The following is an 18,263-nucleotide window of genomic DNA, read 5'->3' as shown; positions in this document are numbered from 1 at the left end:
AGCACATATTTCAAGAGCATTTCAAAATCTGCATTTTTCCATCTAAGGAATTTGCTAGGATCAGGTCTTCTTTCATTCTGATGCAGAAAGGCTTGTCCATGCACTTGTGACCTCTAGGCTTGATTATTGTAATGCCCTTTATCTTGGGCTACCAGCAAAATCTATTAAGCGCCTGCAACATATACAGAATTCAGCTGCTTGTTTCTTACACATACTCCTTTTCGTCAGCATATCTCTGGGGTGCTTAGGAACCTGCATTGGTTCCGGTCCATGACTGTATTGATTTTAAAACTCTTATCTTAACGTATAAAGCTGTACGTGGAATTGCACATCATATATATGTGATTTAATAACATTATATATGCCCTCTCGATCTCTCCGTTCTGCCAACTCTCTTCTACTTAACAGCCTTCTTGCAGACTGAAAATGATGGGTGAAAGAGCCTTCTCTGTGTCCGCCCAGGTTGTGGAATGCACCAACACTATCAAGTTTCAAGAAACCGTTTAAAACCCATCTTTTTAAGATGTCTGTGTCCTAATTGGTGACACTCGATGTATTCCATTATACTTCTTGTTGTTTACTTTTTATTTTTTAATTTTTTAATGTATTTACTTTTGTACTACTTTGTAGCGCTTTGAGTATAAAAAAGCGCAATATAAATAAAATGTATTGTATATTATAATTATTATTATTATTATTGTTCCTTCATTGTCTCTGGTACTGCTCTGCAACCTGTCCATTCTCTGTAATCGACTCAGAGCTTTGCTTAGGACATAAATCAATTCTGTTCCGTCGCAGTGTTGTTCCGCCATCCGTCAAAATCTCATAAACCTTGGAGCCACTTGTTTTTCCACTTTGCCCTTTTGAGACCACATACCTGTATTGTGGTTCCTTATTTTGACGGTGTCTCCCGGTTTCAGGGCTGTCAGTGGTTTCGCTTTTCTATCATACAACCTCTTTTGTTTGATTTTTTTGTTTCAGCTTAAAGCTTTTCACTTGACTAGTGTGTGGAGTGTCCAGAAGATCCTCTCTAATGGGCAAATTTGTTCGAATTCTTCTACCCATGAGCATCTGTGCTGGGGACAACCCATTCTCCAGTGGTGCACTTCTGTAAATCATGAGACTTCTACGAAAGTCTTCATTACCAGCTTGTGCCTTGCGCATGAGTCCTTTCACTATTTTCACGGCATTCTCTGCCAGTCCATTTGATCTGGGGAATTTGGACTGAATGTATCATGGCGAAAACCCCATTCCTCTGAAAACTTCTTAAATTCACTACAAAACTGAGGTCCGTTGTCTGTAAAGACTACACAGGGGACACCATAGCAAGCAAACGTGGACTTCATGAAGGCAATGACTGCTTTGCTAGCAGTGGAGTGCAGTGTGGCCACCTCTGGATAATAAGAGCAGTAATCTGTTACTACAATGTGACTCTTCCCATCACAGTCAAATAAATCTGCTCCAACCTTGTAGTAAGGCCTACTTGTTACAAGATGTGGAAGAAGAGGCTCTGCCTGCTGTCTGGGCCTGAAGGTTAAACAAAGCTTGCATGCAGCTGTCAACTGCGAAATGTCCAGATTAATCCTGGGCCAGTACATCACTTCCCTAGCTCTCCTTTTGCACTTTTCTTCTCCGAGGTGCCCTTCATGGATTTTTTTTTAGCATTTCTTTCCTTAGGCTTGCTGGGATGACAAATTTACAGCCTTTGAAGATTATTCCATTTACAACCGTAAGCTCTGATCTGCAGGCCCAGTAATCCCTAATTCTAACAAGTCTTTTTTTTCTTCTGGCCATCCTTCCTGAATAGCCACCTTCATTTCTTTCATTGTTTCATCTTTCTCCGTCTCCTGTTTGATCTGGTCAGTCCTGTCTGCAGACACTGGGAGCGAGGCTACAATCATGTCCACGTAAGCTTTGATTTCTGTAGCACAGGTTTCTGTTTCCTCTTGACTATCTACGGCACGAGACAGTGTGTCCGCTGCAAACATGTACTTGCCCAGTGTGTAAATCAAATTTGCATCATATTTTTGTAGCCTGATGAGCATTCTCTGTATTCTTAGGGGACAATCATTCAGCGACTTGGCCATAATGGGAACCAGTGGTTTATGGTCAGTCTCTACAGTGAATGCTTGTCCATATACAAATTGATGGAACCTCTCACATGCATATGTAATGGCTAGCAATTCTTTCTCTATTTGCACGTATCTTGTTTCTGTAGCAGATAGCGCTCTGGACGCATAGGCCACTGGCTGCCATACATCATCATACTGCTGTAGTAACACAGCTGCTGAAATTCTTATGCGCCTTTAGCACAGGTTCTGCTATCAGAATTTATTTCAAGGTTTTCCAGCAGGTTTCTTGTTCATGTGACCACATCCATTTGTTTTTTTGTTCCAGTAGACTACGAAGTGGCACAGACTGTGCAGAAAGCTGTGGTATGAATTTTGCCAGGTATGTAACCATGCCAAGAAAGCGTCTAACATCATCTTTGTTTTGTGGTCTCTCCATGTTTTCAATTGCAGTTGTTTTCTTAGGTCAGGCTTTATGCGCTCCTCCAAGATGACATCTAGAAAGGTTAGTGATTTCATTCCAAATTCACATTTCTCTTTGTTGAGCTTCAGATTGACTTTACGAGTCACTTCAAGTACCTCTAGAAGTGTGGTGTCATGCTCCTCTTTGGTTGCGCCATAGACTATGATGTCGTCCATCATTGTTTCCACACCTTTTATGTGCTCGTAGATCATTCTAATGGGTTTTTGATATACCTCTGGAGCTGAGAGTATGCCGTATGGTAACCTCAGGAACCTGTATCTGCCTTCAGGGGTGTTAAAAGTGCAGAGTCTTGATGACACCTCGTCCAGCTTCACCTGCCAGAATCCTGTAGAAGCGTCCAACTTGCTGAACCATTTTGCCCCTGCAAATTGTGACATGATTTCCTCTCGAGTGGGTAACTTAAAGTGCTCTCTCTTGATGGCCTTATTTAGATCTCTTGGATCCAGAGAGATTCGGAGCTGGCCGTTTTTCTTTTCCACTATATGTAACGAGCTCTGTGCAGACGCAACGCTCCTGGGAACGCAACTGGAACGTAAACACTGGAGACGGAGTATGTGAGAAACAGGCATAAGGTTGTTTTGCACCTTCTGCAATGTGGAATTAGTTTACAGCTTTTTTCAAGCACTTTTGTGATGCATTTTGGAAACAGGAGATGAGCCCCTTTTCTAATGCACCATCTAGCTTGATAAACCCCTTCTCAAAAGACTTACTGTTTGTCAATTTTATTTGGGTAACACACATATTCTGAATGCAGTCGGCAGAATTTGAATGAGCCAATTTAATCTAGATTAATCTAGATTAATTTCATGATCACAGTGATAGATTAAAAAAAATAATCTATGTCCACCACTAGTTTTTTTTAAACGCGAAACATGAACACGTTATATTGCACACTGTAAAGACAATCAAAGCTTCAAAAAAAGCGTGAAAAACGGGACCTTTCAATCAAGTGTGCAAAATAAATTTGGTCCAATACATTTCTATAGTCTGATTCAGTAAATGCCTCATTCAACCGCTCCAAGCATAGAGACACACCTGCCATCTTAACAACAGTCAACTTAGTCATTTACTAAAAGATGCTACAGTTCTAAGCAACAGTTTATTGTAAAAACGGCAGGGATTTAAATTCTTGATTAAAAAAGAGAAACCTTTCACAGGTGACAATGCAGTTGAATATTCCTTGTGGTGAAATGACCTCAAGTGGACCTTTCCAATATTGTGGATGGCTTGTGTATAGTAGCCCATAGATTTACTAATGAGATGTAAAGTGTTCCCTTCTCTTTGGAGTATTACAAGCTGTTCGTGAATAGATAAGATCCCTAAAGTTGCAAATATTAGTCTCAAACCCAAAGAGATATTCTCAAAAGTTAATACTCGTCCATGTCCTCCTAAACGCCTCTTTTGAACATGCCCCATATGTCTATGTAATGATGTGAGAAGGTTTGCATAACGGTGCCTAAACATTCACACAAAGAAGGCACAACATTAATGGTTGCTGCCACCATGTTGTGTAGGTGCAGTTTCATTGCGAAAGCGAAAATACTTAGTTTGGCCTTCCAAAAGAGGACATGACTAGAAATCAGTGGTTAAGCTGTTTTACAACACTGTTCCAGAACAGTTCAACCCAAATATTCAGATGTGTGCAGTACATTTTATAGAGGACAATTTCCTGATCCTAAAAGATTAGACCGCATAGCGACTGTTCTGACTCACAGACTGTAAGTACTTCTAAATATTTAAAGGATTTGCCACTGATGTTTCAAACAAGAGTTTTGAGCAGTGTAGAGTAGCACATGTTGTTTGTCATTTCTCTGATGACAAATGCAGACATAGCTTTGTTTACACGGCACGATGCAACGTAACACATAAAAAGAAAGACATTATAATCAGTAATTATGCCCCCCCTGGATGCAATAAATGCCTAATTTATAATGGCTTTTAATGTTTTTGTCCTGTCGCTGTGGCCGGGGACAAAGCATTATAGTATGCCAAGGGGTGTAGCATTTCCGTCATAAACTTGAGGTACTCAGCCAATCACAACACACTTGATGCATGTAGCTGGCCTATCAAAGCACACCTTGCTTTTCAGAACGGTTTCAGAAAGGCGGGGCATAGGGGAGCAACAATATTGTATAGTATGTGGAAAAATATTATTATTGTTTTTTTTTTACTTTAAACTGCATAAACATTTAATTACACCAAATACACATACACATACTAATGTTATTTTCTGCAATATCATAACCCCTTTGATAGAAAAATAGACTATTGGAATTTTGGAATTAGTGGAATTACTAGGAACTGTATCAGTGCATCCTCTTGTTGACACTTGGATCATCACATTTACAGATACAGCAGTACAGACAGGATTGAGTAAGGATACATGCTAAATTGTGTTTTAATTGATTATGTTTGCCTCTCAGTTAATCATAAATAACAGCCTCCACAAGCTTTCATGGTCGTGGTTGCTAGGCACCAAGCAATCAAATCCCCCCTCAATCTGAGCTTTTCTCTTTAATGTTGTTGAATAGACACAACCTTTGTAACAATACAAAGTTTTTGTTGTTTTAATAAAGAAAGTAAAAATTTGGATTTGGAGTTATTTGGAATTGTATTTTGCTTTTGCAAAAAGCTGGTTTTAATAATATAGCGTTAACTTATTTATATAATTTGACTTAATATTACCAGGAAACTAGATGGTAAAATAAACCATACATGTGAATTGTCATTCTGTTTATTTGTACTTACATGAAAGTTCAGATGAAATGCAAATATCCAAAATCAAAATTACAACAATTGTGGTTACCAGGTATAAACCATTACCGTGCAGTCCTATAACGAGTAACACCTCACATACCCCTTTTCCACCAAGGCAGTTTTGTGCTGGCTCTGACCGAGAGCCTAGTTCATGTTCCATGTCTTTCGAGACACAATGCACCAGCTTTAAACCATTTTTGAAATAGCGACACTAACACTTTTGTATGCAATTTGTGTATGCTGATGTACATTTAAAAAGCCATTAACATCAATAGCAATGCAATGCCCACCATTGCTCATTGTTCGTTTCGGCTTGTTCATTCTGCATTGGCACTGCACGGACAGGTCAGTGTGCAGCGGGAGTGATTGGAAAGTAGACGACAATGCTTTAGCGGTGATTTGGTGTCATGCGGGAGCATGTTGAACACCTGAAACCATGAAACAACAGTGTTGGGATGTCACACGTCTCTAAAATTGTTGAACTAAATGCACTACTGTTGTGGTCTGTTGTGGTCACAAAAGTCAAAATGTTTAATGTAACAGCAACATCATAACTCAAATCCTAAAGTTAAACCTGTGTGGTACCCATCAAGCAGTAAATCTTTACGGTCTGAGTACACCACCCCCTGATGATGGGCAGGAGGACCCACAAGTCTTCCCTTAATGTAGTGTAGCTAACTCTATTTCCCCACAAAGGGACAGTTGAAAACAGGCAGATATATAAATGTATTTCAAGTTTATTACAATTTAGTACAAAAAGTGAGAAAAAAGTTATTAAAATGGAATCTTATACTGCTTTTCAATTGGTGGATTCTCCTCAGTCTAGGAAGGTCGGATCAGCCAATGAGAAACCCCTGCTCAGGAGGACCCTGGTGAGACAAAAAGAAACAAGAGGAGACCGCAACCTAGCTCCAGAAGCAGCATGTAACATAGCAAGCACCACACATTCAAGATCTTCAGACACCACGACAAAAATCTCACACCGTGTTATGCTTATAAATAAACCCCAAACCAATGTCTGTAACAATGTGGTCCCTTGGCAAGAAGGGGCAAAGCATCAGTGTGGATCCGGCCTTGTACAGGGATAGCCCAAGCGGAAGACATAATTAGAGAGGAGAACCACCAACATTGATGGCACCAGAAGTTAAGGAACAATGCTACTACAAGTAGTGCACATGGGTGTTAGGCCCAGAAGCAAAAGTCACATCACACAAATCAAACAAACCATAAAAGAAAAAGAAAAATAGAAGTGACTAGCCTGGTCCCTTTTTGGAACAAATCTTGTTAGTTGCCAGCCTCATTAAACAGCATAGTCAACTCAAACATGGCTAGAAAATATAGGCCTACTTTTCAGTATGCTCAACTGTCCCACAGCTCATTGACATAAGACAAAAGGTGAACATTCCGTTGCTACAGACAGACAAAAGTATTTTAAAACATGTTCCAATGCAGATATAAAAACACTCAATGACAAATGTGCATATTAAGGCATTTACCGATGGGATCACAAATTTTAAAACTCCATGCAGAAGCCCGTGTCCTCCATGAAGAGTAGACACATACTTCTAGAAATTACCCTGATAAAACAAAGTATTAAAATGGCAGTGATTACTCGTACTCTACCATGACCCCCAACACGCACCGTGTCCAGCACCAACACAAAGAGAATCTGCCTTGCAACCAACAGACACTTACTTCCTAATTGGTCATGTGACTTTTCAGAACATGTGATCCTGGGTGTTGTGTGAACGTCATGCAGCAATCTTGTGTGCCTGCCTGTGTAGATCCCCACACCTGAAGCAAGTCCAACGGGAAAAACTTAACCAATTGCTCAACCACCACCAGTGTGCAGCATCCACCTGGAAGTGATCGCAGCCATAGGTGGAGTGGAGGGAGAGAGCCAGTTCAATGAATGGGGATTGAGAAGCCATGGTTGGCAAGAGTCAGGTGGAGGGAATTTGGCCAGGACTTCAGGGATACACCCCTACTCTTTACATGTTACAAAAGAAAACCTTACAAAATGTTACCAATTCCAGTCAATCGCACCCCAATATGCACATTTCACATGCATGTTCTATTCAGAGTGGCATGACTGTATGAGACAAAATATCACTTCACCAAGTTCTGTCTGTGTGAAGAGACCCTGCAGCAAATCGGTGAAGTGTTCCCAAAGTGATGTAAACTTCAAATGACTTCCTTGCTAGGGCAGTAGTGAGAATTGAACACCACAGGAATCATAGGGACCAAACAGTCCATGCAACTAGCTCAGATCTAACAAGGTGACCTCTGAATCAGGTGTTAACTAAAGACTTCCAAAACATGCAGGGGACCACTGCCTTAGTCTGATCACGGAAGCTGGTCTGAGACAGGATGTTGTATTTAACAGGTCACTAGAGAAAGGGTCTAGGGCCACAACACTGAAAAAGCTTCCACATTTGCCAGTTTGCTTTTTAAAGGTTACCAGCTGTAAACAAACCCTGGTTTATGCAAATTGGTCAGCTTTGTATGAAAGAAAGTGACAAGGACTGGATTAAAAAAGGAGTTTTATTTCATACATCCTATAGCCAGAAATTCAGCACAAATCACAGACAGGGAGGCACGTATGTGGTCTCAAATGAGTCACCTGAAAGTGAAAACAGCAAGTCAGCTTGACAGGCATGTTCAACCAGGAATTCAGCCAAAAAGCATAAACTATTGAACACCTACTTGGCTTATAGTAGTCATACACCTCAACGACTGCTGGCTTGAGATCCTGCACTGCAAGACCCTGTTTCAGTTGTAGCTTGTAGGTCATGGGGACACCCTTAGCAACCTGCGAGACAGGAGGGATGGAGAAGCACATAAGCACACATGAAGGAGTAGATAGAGAAGCTACCCTGTGCACATCTCACCCCTTTCAGATACACCAGCACATGGTCATCTCCAGCATCAACCCGCTGCACTAGTGGAGCAAATGAATCTGGTGGGGATCCAAGCTGAGAAAGAAAGAAAGTCCATTAACTGTAGCAGCTTCAAACATTTTGGGATGTTACAAGTCATCTTAAAACATACGAACCAGTGATGTATCTGCTGTGAAACCTGACAGGAGTTTAATGTCCACAATAACCATGTTCGTAGTTGGTTTTGCACCATTGTACCTGAAGGAGTGAAGAATTAAAAAAAAAACAAAAAAACAAAGTCAAGCACTGCAATTTGGCACATCTAGAAAAAAAAAAAAAAGCTCAAGGTTGCTCAGAGTTGGCACAAGTTGCATTTGTGCAGCTATTCCAACCGTATACTTTATTAGGGGCTAAAGGGGATAACTACATTTGGACTGGCTTTGTGAAATGGTCAGAGAATTTAAGTGGTTCTTACGTCACAGTGATGTTCAGCAGGAGATCAGATCCACGCACTCTGCAGTCTCTTGCCACCTTCACTTCAACACTAAGTGTACTGGAAACTCGAATGGGTGTTGGGACGTTGTAGAAACATGCAACCTGGGGATAATAAAAACCCACCCACACTAATAAACACACCTACACTATGACCGAACAGGGACAAGCATAGAAGTTAAGCATGTGAAGTGTACAACCTGCACAGACACACAGGTGGAGCCCTTGGCTTGAACACTATATCTGCCAGGAATGTTCTTCAGCCGCTTCTCCTGATACAGCAGCCGGTTGTCCCGATTCACATCAAAGTTATACACCTCTCCTGCCACAGAGGACTGTAAAGTAACAGCGCTGGAGCCCTCCAGGCTGAACACTTTAGCGGCGAACAGAGACAGAGCATGAAGAGCCACCACAGTGTCCTAAAAATAAACAGGAGATTTAAAAAGAAAAAAAAAACCCTCAGACATCATTTGTGCTCCTGTTTGGTGGGCGGTCTCACCTGGGTGGAGGAAAAGCCTCCATAAGGGTTCTGCTGGGCCACAAGCCAGTTGACAATGCGGTTAGCATAGCTCAGATCAGTGGTCGTGAGAGGCTGTACAGAGAGAACCGCTAGCAGCACATAAGAGCTGATCTCCACCGCCAGAGTGTCACCAGATGACGTCTGAGACCAGTGGAGCTTGTTGCCTTAGGACGAGAGAGGACAGAAAGTTGATGCCAAAGAACCTGAACATCAAGAGACTAGTGAACCTCACCTTCAGAAATGGCAATGTTCTTCAAGGCAGTTAAAAGCCGAGCTCGAGTGCTGGTCTCTCCAGCCAGACTGAAGGTGTAGGCAAGCAGAGCCGTCGTGTAAGTGTTTCCCAGGTTCCCAACGACAGGCCTCAAGCAAGACAGAGCATTGGTGATGACCGGATCCTGAAAGCAAAGCAGAAAGTGTCACTACACCAGTGGTTCCAGACAAAGTCTCTGGAGGCTATTTAATACATGGAAAACATGCAATGTTGAGGGGTCTCCAGAAATTACTGGACTACACAACTGGAAGGTCAAGAAGCTGGCAGACATGTTTTACCGTGACAAGGACGCCCATTTCAAGGAGTGATGCAACAACGTAGCCAGTCATGGTCACATTATCACCAACACCACCCTAAAAACGGAGCAGCATGACGCTTTAGGTCCGACGTAGACTTCAGATCAGTTACACCACATTTAAAGAAACATGCACCTTCATGTCAATATGGTACAGGGTTCCCTCTTGCATGAAACAGCCATCTGAACCCTGCTTGCTGATCAACCAATCCTGTGCACTCTGGAGGACACTGGGATCAATGAAGATGAAACGCCTTGCTAGGCCGAAAGACCTCATGACGAAGGTGGTCAACCTGGCCAGGAAGAGTTGCATTACAACCTAATTCAATGATGCACAAAAGAAAAAGATTGAAACGCACCATGTATTGGATGCATCGTAGCCAAATGTGCTGTATGAACCATCACTGTGCCTGTAGTTTAGCTGTCCTTGGTATCCTGTTCAAGTCAAAAAAAAAAAAAAAAAAAAAAACCTTGGTCAGGATTCACATTACACCAAATGAACTCCGAGTAGGACTTGTAGGATTCGGTCATCTGTACCGCTCTGAAGGTAACCAGTGGCAGTCTGTCGGATGGTTGGGGTGAGCTGCGCAGTGCCTTCCAGGTACTGCAGGATGTAGATATTGGGAGCAAGAATTATCATATTTTGTTCTCCACAGCCAGATGGCATCTGTAGCAAGCCATCAAGATTATTTAGCGCACGACCCATTATGTCCCCTAAGAAAAAGGAAAACAATGCCGCCTGAAACCAGTCATTTTGCTGAAATTTTCCGATTCATTAAAGGGAAAAGTTTACCAAGGACTGAAACGGAGCATTTGGCAGATCCCAGAACCACATTTGCTGGAAATGTCAGAGACACATCTTCTGAAAGTACACTCCCTGTGGACAAAACCAAACAGATCAGCAGAGAGCCCTACAGTTTGCTGGTAGAGCAAGAATGCATTTAGAAAGTCACTGAGTGCAAACAAACCCTTTGGACAAAATAACCAACTCTGGGTGAAGATCCTTTCAACTCCTTCAGGCTATAAAGAGCAGAAGTGCACCAAATCAGTAAAACTGCATGAGCTCCATGATCAGACTCCAGAAAGCTGGTTAACGCTTACCAGAACAAGTAGACTTTCAGTAACAATGTCAATGCGTCCTCTTGTTGGCACGGTCACAACTTCAGTGCCACATCGAACCTGGGATTGATCAGCCTGAGCACTGACAGTCACATTTACAGATCCTATAATACAGACGGGAAGTGAGCAACATCTCATACTCCTCAATTTAGAAGAGACAAACCATGAAAACAGACCAAGGACCGATGCGGAGAGAATCCATTTAAAGGTCTTTCTCCCACTGGCACAGAGACAGGATGAATACGGATCATTAAAAGGTCGAAGACTGAAGTCAGAGGAAGACCCTGGAGTCACTTTAACCTGCCAATAAACAGTATTATTAGTACACAGTAAAGAGGTCTCTCCAGTTTCATTTAGGGGTGAGATTGACATTTCTAAGATGGAGTTCTTGCACGGTTAACTTAGCTAGCTTAGGCCTGACAGGGACAGTCTACTGAAGTCTCCATATGTAGTGTGGTGGTCAGTCCATGACAGTCACAATCATGTACTGAAATTCTGGCACATGATACGGCTTAAATTTGACGGTGCAATACTCGTGGAAGGTGGCCCAGTTTTAAATTGCCAATTCTGACAGTTACAACAAGCTACAGCTAAACATGAAAAGTTCAAAGCAAGGTGATACAAAGCCTGTACACACACACACACACACACACACACACACACACACACAATTAATGAATACGGACCATGATGCACTTGGACAGATAGTTGAAGACCGTGGCCTTCAGCTCAAAAGACTCTCCACGGATGATGGAGTAAGGCAGGGAGAGCTCCAGGAAGAAGGGCTGGAAGACCGTCAGCTGAACCGGAAGAGCCAAGCCAAAGCCTTTGGAGGACACACAGAATGCCTCCGTCTCCCATGTGGTGATGGTGTCAGGAACCATCAGATTAACTCTTGTGGATCCAGTGTTTCTGAAAAGCACACAATATACATTTATTAATTAACATGGGCCAGGAGGGGTAAGTGGAGCCCAAGTGGCTTTAGATCATGGTCAGACTCATTCCTGGGGGGCCACAGCCCAGCAGAGTTCAGATTCAACCAAAACAATTCAGCAGAACAAGTCCTACAGGCTCAATTGAAGCCTACATGGCATGTGTTGGGGCAGTGTTTGGAACTTAACAGTTTGACACCTGCTTTAAGCCTAGTCCACATGTACATTGATTTATCCTCCATTTAAAGTTAAATCCACATGAAAGTGCAAAGACTGACACAGTGAAGAAAACCAAACTAGCAGGTGCCTGACCCTAAAGCCAGTTTACATGGGGCAAGTCTGTAACTGGCCAAAGGAAATAAGTGCACTTAAACCAGCAATGCTGTCCAACCAGTGAAACTGGACAATCTGTAAATGTTCACCTTGGCAGTAGTTTAAGGTTCGATTTGGGACCAGATATTGCATGTGTGTGTGAACAAGTGGCCAAACCACAAAAAGCTGTGTGGGTAGACAGGCTCTGGTGATGGGGAGTCATTTTGCTGAAACAAAATTCTTCACTGACCCCACTTGAGAGAGCTGCCAGATCCAGGTTTCCGGAAAATAAGTCCTGACAGTCACATCAAAAGAACCAACATCACCTCCAGCACCCCCACCTCCAAAGTCCTTTGATAGAGAAGCCATTTGAAAGGCTACAGGACGAGGCACTGAAAAAAAAAAAAAAAAAAAAAAAAAAAAAAAAAGCCAGGACTGCAACAAACTGGGTCTCGTCAAATTCAATAAACACATTAGATAAATAAGGGCCATGCACCAGGCTGTCCTATATAGGAAAACAACCGAAGACACCTACAGCCAAAGTTGCGATAGTAATTCAGGCCTCTGTAGGTCAGGCAGTTAGGTTCTCTGACCTGCAGATTTGTTGCAAGCTTCATCCCCACACTCTGTCAAAAGACAAGCATAAAGATGCATTTGAAGAATCAGTCAGTAAGTGGCTGAATGACTGCAAACAATTTCCAACCTGGAAAGCGTCATAAGCTTGGTCCGTAGGAACAGCTCGACGGGGTCGAACATTCAGGCACTCCTGTTCATCCTCAACAGGAAACGGATAATAGGATTGAGATCGTACTGGGAGCAGGTTGAACACCTAAAAACATGGAAGGGGAGGGAAGGGTCAGGTCAAACCCACCTCACTGAGCAGTTTAAGATACACAAGTATTGTAGCAAACCGCAGTGTTGGTCTAGTTTTTAAAAACTAGAGACCGGTCTATGGATAAGGGATTAACACCTGCAGGATGAAACCCATGGCACATGGATGAAATACCAGGCAAATACGCAAGATCACTTGGGAAAAAAATTAAAGTCTCATCTGGATTAGCATCCATTGCTAGAGTTAAACCACCAAATCGCATAGGAGAAAAAGCTTTTGACTGTAGATGTGGTAGTTTGACAAATATTACGTTGCTTGCAACAATTGCTTTGGTTTGTCTAATTGATCCAGCTGCAAAACCTGGCTGTCAAAATAAAGTATGACAAGACTAATGAACTGCACATGGATACCGCTTCAGCAGTCAGACGTCTTCCTGGCTCCATGATCCGAACACTCTGATCAACAGCACTGAGGCCACACAGGGATCCTGCTTGAGCAGACACGGTCAAAACATTTCCCTCACCAGGAACAGCTGTAGGGGGAGAAAACTGCAGAGACACCTGGAAAAAGAACAAGCTCAAGCTGAAGGACATGCTGCCACAACCCACAGAGTAGAGGTGCTAGATGTCCACACACCTGGTTTTGGAAACACATTTCAGTGTCAAGAGCTGCAGTAGCAGCAACCACATTCTCACTGGGCAGAACACAGAAGGCCAGAATCTGCACTACTGGAGCCATATCGACACTGACAGACAGCTGGAACGACACTGTGCCACTTGGTGCATTCAGGGCCCTCACTTGAACCGTCTGAAATCCATGCAGGACGATCACTCCTTTGGACAACACCTGACAAGAGACAGACTGGGGCATAAGAGGTGCCAAAGAGAGAACCAACAAGTGCAGTCATCAAAACCAGCATCCACTCACCATATAGACGATGTCGGCACTGTAGTCACCAGTCTCTCCAACAAAAGAATATTTGATTGTCACTGGATACTTGGCACCACATTTCAGCGGCTGCTCAAGCGTCCCTATAGTCAGTTCACTAAACGTTGGGTAGTCTGTAGCGGTTTGGAAAAGCGGCACATTCCTCGTTTCCGTAGTGAAGTAGGGCGATTTAGAATCATAAAAATCCTGTGATGTTGCACTTGCCTGAGGAACGAGTTAATACAATTAGCTTCTTACAGAAGTCAGTTTATAGAGAAAAAACCCTTTCGTACCATCAGATTCAGACCAGCTTTAGGGAAATCAGCTGTGTTGAGGGAGAAAGAAGCCACTCCGTTCAGGTTCGTAGTCAGATTAAGCAGCAGTTTGTTGGGCCATTGGCTAACATCCAGGAGATAGACTGCCTTCCTTGCTATTGGAGTCCCATTGAAATAAGATGCAGAGATCTGTTGGGACAGAAAAGGTTAGGAAAGGGAACCAATGAGGACGGTCGAAGAGCTGAAGCTTTATTCACCTTCCCATTAAGGATTGATCCATAGTTAAAGAAACCTGGGAGGTCCGAAAACGAGACCTTGCCAACTTCAAACGTAATGAAGACGGTTGTGGATTTTGACATCATTACACCTTGGAGAAATAAAAAAAGGCACCAAATAAGAAATGTTCAAGTCAGTGTTAGTTGACAGGGATTTGAGACCAGGCCTTTTCATCCAGAAAGGCTAAGATTAAGTCTGTCAACCCCATAAGACTTGTAGGACTAATGGGATTAAGTCACTGCATTAATCAACTTTTAGTCAAGCTGTAGCTGCCAACATTTGTCTCAAGTCATTCTCTTCAGGCCAAGTCAGTTTAGCTCAAATTTGAATCAAGGACTGCATTTTCAAAAACTCAAATGACCGTTTTCCTTTTTGGGTGAACTATCCCTTTGACAGTAGTGAAAATGCAGCAGCTTTATATCTGAAAAGCAGAATAAGACAAATACAGGAGCATTACCAATTAAACTCCTTTTTCAGATCAAGTAGGAGTACTTAATTTAACATGCTTTGTTGGTTATGACGATGGGGATAGATAGGAATGCGGTCCCTTCAAGACGGTAGGCATGCAATATTGACATGTTCAGTTTATCCACCCAGTCACGGTCACTTAAATCTAAGCCATTACACAAGACACTTGGACTGCTGTGTGTATTGGAGCGCGGATCAAGTGCTGAGAACTAAAGTGGATGGTGTCAGATAGCACTTCTAGCAGTATGATTCTGCCCATCTGGTCTTAATTCTCTCACCTCATCCCCAACCTTTTGGGTGCTAATGCCATTAAGTAGTTGGTTCACATTCTTCCACTGCTGCCATACTGAGACTAGATCTGCAACCCCCCACCAAAAAAAAATGAAAATTGTTCAAATCAGCCAGGTTCTCACCCGTTCCCTCTTCAGTGACGTTCACGTTAACAAGGAAGGAATTTTGCAGTTGCTCTTCAAATTTGGTGGTGAAAAACTCTGACGTACTGATAGTAAGGGAAGCACATCCGGTGTTGTTCATCTGGTAGCAGAACAAAGAGGTGGTAAGATTCAGGTGTAGACTTGCAGAAAAAAAAAAAAAAAAAAAAAAAAACCCTGCTCTGCACAGTGGTCTCCTACCATAGCGGTTTTGTTAAGACACACACGAGACACACCAGGTACCACAGAAAACGGGAACGGCTCACGACATACTTCCACCAACGCTTGACCAGGTACAGGTTGCCCAAATGTGTATCTGGGGGTAGAGGGTTAAGGAATAAGATCACCAACCAAAAAGTCAAGAATATAAGAGCTCACACTTACTTGGCACAAGCCTCAACTTTCAGTCCCTCATCTCCCACACTGTACGTCTGTGGTGTGGTCAAGGTGACATCAAACTTGGGTAAAACTAAACCAGAAACCAAGGCTTTAAATTAGGACCCCAGTCAGTCATCAAGTCTACCCACTGCACATGTGTGGTAACTTACCATACTTTTTCACCTCAAAATCCTGAGAAATCATACGGTCACCAATAAAAGCCCTCAGAGCATACATCCCAACCTGAGCCTCAGGGTTTAACTGGTGAGAAAGCTGCAATATCCACCCAGTTGAGGAAACATTTGTCCACTGACCGATCCGGTTCTTATTATTGTCCTATTTGGAGGGAAAAAGCTTGGAATGATGAAAGCCCAAGAAACAGTAAAACCACAAAGAACATGTAGAGGTGAACCAGTGTTGCATCTATCCAAAGACTTGATCCAGAACAAGTTCTCACCTCCACCACCACTAGACTGTACTGTAAAGACAAACAGAACATTAGGCAACTTCTATTTAAAAAAAATCCTGGAAGACCAGAAGCAGCTCAGGCTTTACCATTTGATTAAGAGGAACAAATTTAGCATCCATGGCCAGAACCCTGAAGTTCACTGCGGAAAAGAAACAGCTCACTTGGATTTCATAATGCACTTGAAGGTGTACAAAGTCCATTACACTACAAGTTCTGATCACTTCTAATATTAATACAAGGGTCATTTGTAGCTCACCCATTTGTCCTGGGTTGTAGATGGGTTTGTCGGTTTGGATGAAGGTCAGAGGCAGGTAACTTCTGAACATGACTTTCCTCTCTTCAGTCATTTTGAAGAACCTCCCTTGAAGGACCACCCTCACTTTCTGCACTAATTCTCCATCTACTTGAGGAGCCTGTAGAGAAACACTTTAATAAAAGAAAGAAAGAACACTGCATGTGCCACACTGAGACAGACCTGGAAACTAAAACAACGGTGAAACACGGTTGAAGAACTCTGCTGCGCAAGCGGTGTTGTCTTGTTCTGGTCATCAACCAGAAAGATGTTCATTGCAAGACTCTCATTGGGTTTCAGAAGACTTGCACACAATTTGGCATTAGAGCCAGACTCGATCACTGCAGAAAACATCACCAAGAAGGATCTGTGGAAACAAACACACTCCAAGTCATATCAGAACACATGCATGTAAATATATAAGAGATCGGTTCCACTTTATTATTCATTTCAAACCCCATTTACTCACGGTCCTGATCTCTGTCCACCAACAGCAAAGAGAAAAAGGACTAAAACAAGCCCTTTCCAAACACATAACTCCTTCACAGCCATGAAGAACGATCAGCCAAGACTTGACTTGACTTGACTTGATTTGATTTGATTTGATTTGATTTGATTTGATTTGATTTGATTTGATTTGATTTGATTTGATTTGATTTGATTTTCAAAAACACTGCAAACCTTTAACAGACTCCACAGTCACTCTCAATCAGCTGCACTGTTGGCAGCGATATTTAAACACACTTAATTGGAGGAATTCATTTATTAGCTGATTGACTGATTGAACCAGTTAATTTGCAAAATGATTCACTGTCATGCTGTTGACGCCTGCTGGTCAAAACTGTATTTCAGTACAAGAACTGGCCAAACATGCATCAAATGCCTTTTTCAACCAATTGAAAACATTGTATTGATATTGTACTTTTAAAATACAATTTACAAATCATCAAATACTAGGGGTGTGCTCTCAAAAATTATAATAAACAACACAAATATTCCCTTAAAGTGGAAGTGAAACAGTCAATTGTATTATTTAGTGAACTGATTTCTACTTTAATATTAATTTAATTTATCCTTTATCTTTTACTAATTGAAAATTAAGAAACTTATTTTTTTGTCAAACAAAGGGGATTTACTATTAACATAAAACATGGAAGAAATGTTGTGTGATTAATCCTTTAAAAATAATGTTTGTTTCATTTTTGTAATAGTAGAAGTAGTAGTAGGCTAAGTAAAGGTGCTGGTCATATGATTAGAATATCATCCAAAAGTTGATTTATTTCACTAATTCCATTCAAAAAGTGAAACTTGTATATTATATTCATTCATTACACACAGACTGATATATTTCAAATGTTTATTTCTTTTAATTTTGATCTTTATAACTGATAACTAAGAGGGCTTTTACAATTGGCTTGTTTGCTGCGGTCCGAGCCCGAGCGTGATTGTTCCCGGCGTTGCCCGCAGTGTTGGTCTGCTTTCACAATCAATAGTTGTATCAAACCCAGGTGTGTTTGCGTGGGTACTTTACTTGCTGAACAAGTGCGCACCCGAGTCCATGTTGCTTGCACATTCATGTGAACCGTGCCACAGTTTGGGAGCAACCGAACTCAGACCACCTTCCACAGGTAGTGTTGGGTTCGCTACCCCAGTGCGCACCAGGGTCTAATAACAGCGTTCACATTAGAGATTTTTCATGCGAACCGTACCCCGTTCCACACTGCCAGTGTGACAGCCACCTAAGGAAAGTCCCTAATTCAGTATCTCAGAAAATGTGAATATTGT

The 18,263-nt window shown here is 42.1% G+C and overlaps 1 protein-coding gene across 2 annotated transcripts; it reads right to left on the bottom strand.

Annotated features, from left to right (window-relative positions):
• Positions 1 to 7,836: 7,836 nt before the first annotated feature.
• Positions 7,837 to 17,174, bottom strand: LOC113078457 (alpha-2-macroglobulin-like protein 1). Of its 2 annotated transcripts, XM_026250773.1 has the most exons (35): positions 17,111 to 17,174; positions 16,948 to 17,050; positions 16,662 to 16,845; positions 16,443 to 16,599; positions 16,273 to 16,325; positions 16,175 to 16,195; positions 15,888 to 16,053; positions 15,724 to 15,808; positions 15,541 to 15,655; positions 15,322 to 15,442; positions 14,422 to 14,531; positions 14,183 to 14,353; positions 13,890 to 14,114; positions 13,599 to 13,808; positions 13,373 to 13,522; positions 12,834 to 12,959; positions 12,666 to 12,756; positions 12,381 to 12,522; positions 11,573 to 11,798; positions 11,063 to 11,186; positions 10,869 to 10,990; positions 10,736 to 10,787; positions 10,561 to 10,644; positions 10,305 to 10,481; positions 10,127 to 10,202; positions 9,904 to 10,060; positions 9,751 to 9,825; positions 9,434 to 9,596; positions 9,181 to 9,365; positions 8,882 to 9,100; positions 8,665 to 8,786; positions 8,366 to 8,447; positions 8,202 to 8,285; positions 8,017 to 8,122; positions 7,837 to 7,933 (listed from the first exon to the last, which is right to left on the bottom strand). In XM_026250773.1, the coding sequence occupies exons 2-35, from the start codon at positions 17,028 to 17,030 to the stop codon at positions 7,893 to 7,895; spliced, it is 4,305 nt and encodes a 1,434-aa protein (XP_026106558.1). In that variant the 5' UTR covers positions 17,031 to 17,050; positions 17,111 to 17,174; the 3' UTR covers positions 7,837 to 7,892. The 2 variants fall into 2 exon arrangements, with proteins under 2 accessions (XP_026106558.1, XP_026106557.1); XM_026250772.1 differs by having other exon boundaries at positions 16,948 to 17,147.
• Positions 17,175 to 18,263: the final 1,089 nt, after the last annotated feature.

This window comes from Carassius auratus, unplaced genomic scaffold (genome assembly GCF_003368295.1).
Source record: "Carassius auratus strain Wakin unplaced genomic scaffold, ASM336829v1 scaf_tig00025778, whole genome shotgun sequence".
NCBI classification, from domain to species: domain Eukaryota; kingdom Metazoa; phylum Chordata; class Actinopteri; order Cypriniformes; family Cyprinidae; genus Carassius; species Carassius auratus.
This window is presented reverse-complemented; position numbering and strand designations above follow the sequence as displayed.